Source organism: Microtus ochrogaster, chromosome 1, assembly GCF_000317375.1.
Source record: "Microtus ochrogaster isolate Prairie Vole_2 chromosome 1, MicOch1.0, whole genome shotgun sequence".
Classification (NCBI taxonomy): Eukaryota; Metazoa; Chordata; class Mammalia; order Rodentia; family Cricetidae; genus Microtus; species Microtus ochrogaster.
This window is the reverse complement of record NC_022009.1, coordinates 40,746,022-40,754,692: the sequence shown is the minus strand read 5'-3', so window position 1 is coordinate 40,754,692 and position 8,671 is coordinate 40,746,022. Positions and strand designations below refer to the sequence as shown.

Below are 8,671 nucleotides of genomic sequence, written 5' to 3'. Positions count from 1 at the left end.
GAGAGAGAGAGAGAGAGAGACTGCACGCAAATATCACCATTTCCACTTTTCTCTAAAACACAGAAGTGCCACTGCTCCAGGCCTGTGTGTATGCCTGGCACATGGGGACTAGTGTCTGTCACACCTGCAGACCAGGCCCTTACTCTTAAGGACACCACAATGCCGCACCACCCTGTTCCACTCCATGAAGCCAATGTCAGAGATTCCTAAGTTTCACCAATACGATATGTTCCACAATATGCTCCAGAGTCCAGGCCCTATCCCTGGTGCATGAGCTGGCTTGTTGGAGCCCATTCCCTATGAGGAGATGCCATGCTCAGCTTTAATGCCACGAGGTGGGGGGGGGGCGGCTTGGTCCTGCCCAACTTAATGTGTCAGACTTGTTGACACCTCATGGGAGCCCTTACCTGTTGGGAGGAGTGGATGGCTGGGGGGAGGAAGCGAGGGGGCTCGGGAGGAGGGGTGGGGCTGAGAACTGTGGTTGGAATGTAAACCGAAACTAAACAACAATATCCGCCCCCCTAAAAAAAATCAATATGCTCTAGAAAGTCTAGAACATGCTTTCATTCCCTTCTTCAGGGAACACACTCCTGACCCCACCCATTCTTCCAGCTTCCATTTTCCACAGGGGATAGGGGGAGAGAATTTCCCCAGGCATCTACACCATTCCTGTGCTGAAGAACCCACAATGGTTCCCAGTGCTTTCTGCTTCAACCCAGATTTCCCATCTGCCAATCAGCACCTGCTGTAACCTGGCCTGACAGCTCACTCTCTGACCCACTGGGTCTCCTGTCCTCCAGCTCGCTGAAGGGCTCTGAATATGTCCCAGGCCTCAGTAACTACATGTTGCTTTCTCAAGAAGGCGCATTCCAGGGCTTGCTCAGTTCAGGTACATCTGCCTGTTGTCCTAGTATGCCCACCGCCTCCTTCTCAAAGTCCTGGTGATGTAGTCACATCTGATACCTTGCATTCACTCTCTGTTGGTCTGAGTGTCTTTTCCCAAGCACGCATCTCATCATCCTCATCCAACCATCCAATCGAGGCTCTTGAAGAACTACTGCATGCCAGTTCAGCGCTGGGCTCAGCACTTGATCTATGTCTCTTCTGGGTCCTAGTAGTCTGACCAATACCCTGGAAGCACCCAGAGAAGGGATCTAGGTCCCATCCGACTCTGTCCCTCAGCACTCCTATCCTAGTGCACGACAGGGTCCATGACACAAGGTGCTGAAGGAGTAGATGGAGTGCCAAGATTCCTCGGTGGTGCTCACTGCCACACAAGCAGGGGCTGTCACACACACACACACACACACACACACACACGCCCCGGGTGTACAGAGGCTAAGTGCTCGCTCCCACATATTGCTAGGTCCTTCCTATTTAAAAAAGTATCAGTTCTCATCCCGTGGGGCCGGTGAGACAGATCTATAGCAGGAAGCGATACTGAGCACAACCAAGGCTATGCAGAGCAGGAGGCACCACGGCGCCAGCACCTTCAGAGGAAGGGGACAGAGAAGACATCTTGGAATGTATCCCCAAGGTAAGGCCACATGGGGAAACCCCAGAATCTCTGCAGAGCCTAGGGTCTAGATTCAAAATCAGCTCTCTTCCTCACGAACTGCACAGCCTTGGGTAAATTATTCCTGCCATCTGGCATGCTGACCTACAGAAATCCAGGCTAAGAGGACTTGCCAGAGCTCACACACAGTAGGTCCTCTAAAGACCTTAGTGTGTCTTCCATTGGTGTGCCTATTCACACTTCCGCTCCTTTTAGTCAGCATCGTGCTGAGCATGCAATCAGTGCCGCCTTTTGGCAGGAACAAACTGGCCACGTGAAATGTGAATTATAAAACAAAAACAACAACAAAAGTGAAACCCCACAACAAAAAAACAGACTCCTGCAGGCTCTGCCCACAGGTACAGAAAAGCTCTGTATGTTTTGTCAAGTCACCATAGCAACTGTGGATGCTCTAGCCAGTCCCAAGGTTGGCCAGTAATGATCAATTTCTCTTGTAACCATGGAAACCCCAGCTTCTGTGGGATGCAGAGAGGAAGGCAGCCACAGACATCCTGTGAGTTTCTCTCCTCACTTCAGCTACAGCTTAGCTAAACACCCTTCCATCTGCAATGGCAGTGACTGTTCCGCATGACAATATTTACATACGGGCAGAATATGAGATGGGTCGTCAGCCAAAAAGGGGGAGTCGTCAGAGTCCTTAGGGTTATTGCTTGCTTGCGTAAGACTGTCCAACCCTGGGTCTTGATTCCCCAGAGCTAACTTGGAGACTTTGTGTCCTTTGATGCTCCCATTTGGGAGCAACCCTCTATAGCCAGCCTGGCTTTTGATGTTATGTTTTAACAGACTTCCACCACACGGGTGAAGTTTGGAGAAAAGAATGTGTCCCTTCAAACACTGCTGCTAGAGACAAGCAACAGGGATCGAGGCCCTGGACACACACCCCCAGGAGGCAACAGAGTTGGCTTCCTCACAGGGCCACAGAAGGGGAAACGTCTTGTGGGTTGGGACTTGTGTCCAGCCAAATGTAGCCTCTCTCTGTAGCCACACACTGTGGTCAGCGCTGGGTCTTCCCAAGAACCATGCATCACCCCAAAAAAGGGTGTGTGCCTTTGTTCTGGCTCAAGAGAATCAACACCTAAGATCACAACTCCAAGGCATTCTCCTGCCTCCAAGACCACCAGGCACCAAGAGGTCATTTGTATATCAGCCACAAGGAGCCTGCTTTGTGTGCAGGGAAGGATGGTGGTCTCCTGCTCAAACCCAGCACAAAGCAAAAATGCATTAAACCATCCATCTCTGTCACAAAGCCCTGTCACCGCCTTCCTAAGTAGCAGAGGCTAAAGTCTTACCTACAGTGGAGAGAAAGGGGGTTGCCCCGAGGACACCAACAAGTGACAGAGTGCCAGTGCCAAGCAAAACCAGAGTAGGGAGGGCAGCTCCTCTCCAGTTCTCCTCTGCCAGTCCCGGGGCTAGAGGGCTAACATAGTGAGTGGGGGTTGGGCTGGGAGGGGCGACTTCAGCTCCCCAGGCTCCTCAGAGCTGTCTTGTTCAAAAGTGGGGTGCTCAAGGAAGACAGCTCCGCTCCGCTCCACCTTCGGTGTGTGAGGAACATGAGCCACTCCACCCAGGACAGTCAAGCTGCCGGGCCCGGGTACGCGCACCAGGTGGGACTGCCTGCCGGGCTCGGGACAAAGGACCTGGCCACGACGCTAGAGCTGCACCGGGGACGGCAGCGAGGCCGGGGTTCTGAAAACTTGGCGACCCAGGGAGCGTAGGGAAGATTCCGGATTACCTGCGCGGCCATAAAAGACAGATCCATGGTGTCGCTGCTGGCGTGGCTGCTGCTGTTGCTGCCCGCGCTCCAGTACTCCTCGCTGCTGCTGCTGTCGTCGCTGTCGCCGCTGTGGGTCCAGCCACCCGCACAGCTATCAGGGAGCGGCCGGAACAGCGAGCAGGTGCCCTCAGGCCCCGGCGACCGTGACCTCAGCAATCCCGGCGTGGTGGCGCTTTTGCAGCCTTCACGGCGTCCTCGCTGACTCCGGGCTTTGCCTCCCGACACCAACTGGGCGGGAGACCCCGGGCGCGGCGCCCCTCCACGTGACCACTCCCAGCCCCACCCCCGGGGGCGGGCCGAGCAGGACCCCTGATTTCTAGCCATCCTCCCTTTACCTTGGCCAAAAGGGGAAACTGAGGCCTGCAGTGTGGCCAGCTGGGTTGGTGAGCCAGCCTCCAACCCAAATCCAGCGTGGTGGGCGCCCTTCCCAGGGCACCTGACTCAAGCTTTTCTGGGGTTGGCTAAGTTACCGGGTGACCCGGAGTATATATACGCGGCTTTCAGTGGAAGCCCTGTGCCCAGACTCCTGAGTGCTTGGCACTTAAACTGGGCAGAACAAAGCAGAAAGTCTAGCTTTTCTGTATTGTGTGTTTTGGGTGAAGTTTGAGTGTTTGTTTGAGCCTGGGTATCCTCATTTGTAAAAAGCGAGTAACAAAACCTAGGAATTAAATAAGACACGACATATGTCACCATAGGGTGAGCTGTAGCACGACCAGTGACCCTTAGTGGAGACCATGGAGTGAATGACCTTCCAGGATGGCATACACAACCTGCAGACAGTGTCCTTGGCTTTGTTAAGACGTCTTACCTCAGAAAGGTAGCCCTAGCCACGCAGGTGTCTTAGCTGAAATGCAGGGAGCCCCAGAGATGCCCAGTGGGCTCTCCAGGGTGTGTGTCCATCCCTCTATTTTTTCTCCCTCTTTTTCTCCCTCCCCACCTCCCACTCTTCCCCACTTCTGGCAGCCATCACTTCTGCACCCTTCCAGTCTGTACTGGCTGGTTGTGTGTGTCAACGTGACACAAGCTAGAGCCATCAGAGAGGAAGGAGCCTTAGTTATCAAAATGTTTTCATGAGATCCCGCTGTAGGGCATTTTCTCAATTAACGATCAGTGGGAAGGGCCCAGCCCATTGTAGGTGGTGCCATCCCTGGGTTGGTGGTCTTGGTTCTATAAGAAAGCAGGCTGAGCAAGCCAAGAGAAGCAAGTCAGTAAGTAGCACCCCTATGGCCTCTGCATCAGCTCCTGCCTCCAGGATCCTGCTCTGTTTGAGTTCCTGTCCTGAGTTCCTTCACTGATGAACAACAATGTGGAAGTGTAAGCCAAATAAACCCACTCCTCCACAACTTGCTTTTTGATCATGGTGTTTTGTCGCAATACAGATGCTAACTATGACACAGTCCAAATACCTGCTTCCGGTCTCAGTGCCCAGAACTACCCAATGGGTCCCATTCCTCTATGGCAGTGTTTCTCAACTCTCCTAATGCTGCGACCCTTTAATGCAGTTTCTCATGTCATGGTGACCCCCCCAGCCATGACATTATTTTCATTGCTACTTCATAACTGTAACTGTAATTTTGCTACTGTTATGAATCATAATATATATAATATCTTATATTGAGAATATATGATATGTGACCTCTGTGAAAGGGTCATTGGACCCCCAAAGGGGTCTCAACCCAGAGGTTGAGAACCACTGCTGTGTGGCCTAGCAGTTCCTCAGCCTACCCAGAACCCATTGCTTCTCTGCACTTTGACCATGAAGCCTTATACGTGCAGAGGTGACAGCTACACTCCCCTTCTGTGGCTGGGTAAGGGATTCCGTATGCCTAGAGGAAGAGGTATCTGGCAAGGGTCTCTGAGAAAACCACGGCCAGCAGAGAAACCACCCGTGGGAGACGGGAAGGTAGTTCGGTTCACCATGACAGTAGCTGGTGTTGGTTTAAACTTCGGGAGTCTGTCTGCCTGCCCCACCCCCGTCATTTATTTTAGGCCTATTTAAATATATTCAGTTTGGTGAAAACTTTCCTGGTGATAATTAACTCAATCCCATGTGCACAACAAAGCACACATAAATCTCCTCGAGGAACAAAGTGAGCTAAATAAAGATCAGCTGTGACTACATTGAAACTCTTTGTAAAGCACACGCGATGCCTTCCCTAAAGATGGTTCTAGAGATTAAACTGAGACAAACAACCAGAGGGTGTGGGTATCCAGTGTAGTCTCCCACCACACAAACAGCTCAATTAACCACATCCGCTCCCAGCCTTCTGGGTGGATAACAGGTTCTGCATTCCTTCCTTCGAAGGCCAGCGCTGTGTCTAACAGTCCAGCTTCTCCTAGTCTTTATCTGTGAGCACAAGGACCTCGGTGCCTCCTACAGTGTCTTTGCTGAGTCTCCAGAAATGGTTTTGGAGGAGAATCTTTTTTTTTTTTTTTTTTTTTTTTGGATTTTCGGGACAGGGTTTCTCTGTAGCTTTTTGGTTCCTGTCCTGGAACTAGCTCTTGTAGACCAGGCTGGCCTCGAACTCACAGAGATCCGCCTGCCTCTGCCTCCCGAGTGCTGGGATTAAAGGTGTGCGCCACCACTGCCTGGCTTGGAGGAGAATCTTGCAGGAACTAGATATCAGTTTCCCGGCTCCTTTCTGCCTCACCCGTTTCTCAGCCCATGCCATGTTGAGGGCAACCCAGGGACCTTCTTTCTCTCCCAGGAGGCTACCAGCTTGTGTGCCTCCTTTAGGGACATAGTCTTTGTGGTTCCTTCTGCTATGGACCTTTCTCTGAGTGGTTCAGGTTTTATTTCCAAAGCTACCTCTCCATGGCAGGAGAGATGGCCCAGTAGTTAAGAGAGCATCCTGCGCTTGCAAAGCATTCAAGGTTCATTCCCCACACCTGTATTTGGGTGGCTCACAACCACTGTGAGCCCAGCTCCAGGGAATCCAAGGCTCTCTTTTAGCTTTCTTAGACACCTGCAGTCATGTGCAACTCACCTACCCATACAGTCTAACATATATACGTGTGCATGTGTGTATACATATATGCATATATAAACATAATTAAAATTTAAAAATAAAAAATAAAATAAAAAAACCCACCTAAGTCTAATTGGAGGCCCTTTAAGATCATACTGGCTTGTGCCTATCTTATCAATTTATTTTATTTGCCCCACGGCATTTCTCTGTCTTTAAGACTTACCTGTTAGAAGAGGTGACATGCCATAGGTGTTAGTGCACCTGAGTTTTCCCAGGGCAGGCAAGAACACAGGGCCCTGGTGAGCTCTTTCCTGATCTGTTTATCAAGTTGTGCTTCAGTGTGTAATGCAGACTTAGCAAGGCTATCTTCCTTTCTGGACATGAGATGGCCTTTTTGACTCCTGAACAGTGAGTGGATTCTTGGGGCTCTACAATGCCCTTCTGTAACACAGCCCACCGTGTCTAACCCTGTGTCTCAGGCCTGGAGTCACTCCTGCCTCTGGGACTTGCAGGCATGGGGGTGATGAGAATCACAGAGAAGATGGCGCCGGCTGTGTCTTGGGAGCTGCTGGCAGCCTGATGGTGGCTTTTCCTCTAGCTTACTCCTGGGAATCAGGTGAGGTTGATCTCTCCAGTCTGAGGCCAACAACAGTTCGGTGGCTCACCTTGCCACTCAGAGCCAGTGAAAGCAAGAGGCCAAAAGCTACTGCAAGCTTTGGGTCCTGGCCACTTGGCCTGGGGCTGGACACTCCTGCCTCTGGTTCCAGGGACAGTCAGGATGTGCTCCTGCCAAGGCAAGCCCTGCATGCATAATTCATGTGTGCTGAGAATTTGGGATGCAGAGCCTAGGAACATTGTGTCCCTTCAAAGGCACCAGCCAGAAGACCACAGCAGGGGCATGACCTCACCACTGACACTTGGCAGCTTTGAGAATTCAGGAAATCTCCACTGAGTGACTTGATAAGTTATTCAAGAAGTTTAAAGGGTGGGGTGGGACAGGGGGTGTGGCTCAGTACCCATCTCTGGAACGGACAAGAGAATAAAGCATACGACCATGGAGGTAAGAAGGAGGAAACCCTGCTACCCTGGAGGCTTGGACCTAGCACTCCCTCCTCTGCCAGCTCTCTCTTGGAGACTGGAGACATCCTTGTTTAAAACCCTCACTGCTGGGTTGATGTGGGATTCCCTCTGTATGCTGTGAAAACCATTGGTTAATAAAGAAACTGGCTTGGCCTGATAGGGTAATACAGAGCTAGGTGGGGAAAACTAAACTGAATGCTGGGTAAGGAAGACCCAGTCAAGGGAGAAGCCATGGAGCTGCCAGCAGAGACAGATACATTGAAACCTTGCCCACGAGCTTCATGGTAAAATATAAAATAATGGAGATGGGTTAATTCTAGATGTAAGAGCTAGCTAGCAATATGCTTAAGTAACTGGCCAAGCGGTGATTTAGTTAATACAGTTTCTGTGTAGTTATTTCGGAGTCTGGGCAGCCAGGAAATGAACAAGTGGGCTCCTCACATTACACCCGGTCTGTCTCAGTGTTTTTGAAAAAGAGACTCTGAGGTCCCTAATATGTGGGCCAGCAGGGGACCTTGTTAAATGCCTAGTGCTGTGGAAAAGACTCAGCAATCTGGACCCAGATGATTCTCAGGGGTGCCTCTCTCCAGCAGAAACTGCGGCCCAGGCTAGCTCCATTTAGCAGGAGCTACTGTGCTTGCACGGTACATCAGTGCATACAAACCACAGGAAACAGACTGAGCAGTCAGCCTTGCTGAGTCCCTCAGCACACGTGGGCAGTGCTGGTGTTAGAATCCAGAGCAGATGACAGCAAAGCCTTTGCCTTCTCTCAATGGGTTCTGCTTATAAAGAACGTACATTCCATTCAAACCAATGCAAAAGCTCTAATCATGGTCAGGTATGGAAGAATGGATTCACTCCTCCATTGTTTCCTTAGTTCAACAAGCACAGGGTAAAGAGATGGCTCAGTAGATAAAGGTGCCTGCCACCAAACCTGATGACTTGAGTTTCATCCCTGGGATCCAGTTGGTAGGTGAAGAGAACTGACTTCTAACTCTTGAAAGCCGCCCTCTGACCTCCATTTGCATGTCATGGCATGCATACATTTAAATACACACACACACACACACACACCAAAAAAGTGTATCCATTCAGTTCAGATTTCCTGAGCATTTATTATGTTCCAAGTACTACATTCTCTAAAGGAGAAAGTGTGACCAAAGCATCCAGTTTGAGGAGTGTCTCAGTTATTTTCTATAACTGTGAAGAGAAAGCATGAAAGTGTTTATTAGGGCTTACAGTTCCAGAGGGTGAGTCCATGACCATCATGAT

The 8,671-nt window shown here is 50.7% G+C and overlaps 1 protein-coding gene across 2 annotated transcripts in view; it reads right to left on the bottom strand.

Moving 5' to 3' along the window:
• Window positions 1–3,835, bottom strand: part of C1H14orf132 (chromosome 1 C14orf132 homolog) — a 32,590-nt gene extending 28,755 nt beyond the window's left edge. For both annotated transcript variants that reach the window (XR_003377175.1, XM_013349887.2), the window contains exon 1: window positions 3,309–3,835. Coding sequence is in view for 1 of the 2 variants with exons in the window: in XM_013349887.2 (XP_013205341.1) it covers window positions 3,309–3,674 (366 nt within the window). In the remaining variant the exon portion in view is untranslated. The remainder of the gene's footprint in view (window positions 1–3,308) is intronic.
• Between the last annotated feature and the right edge of the window lie 4,836 nt (window positions 3,836–8,671).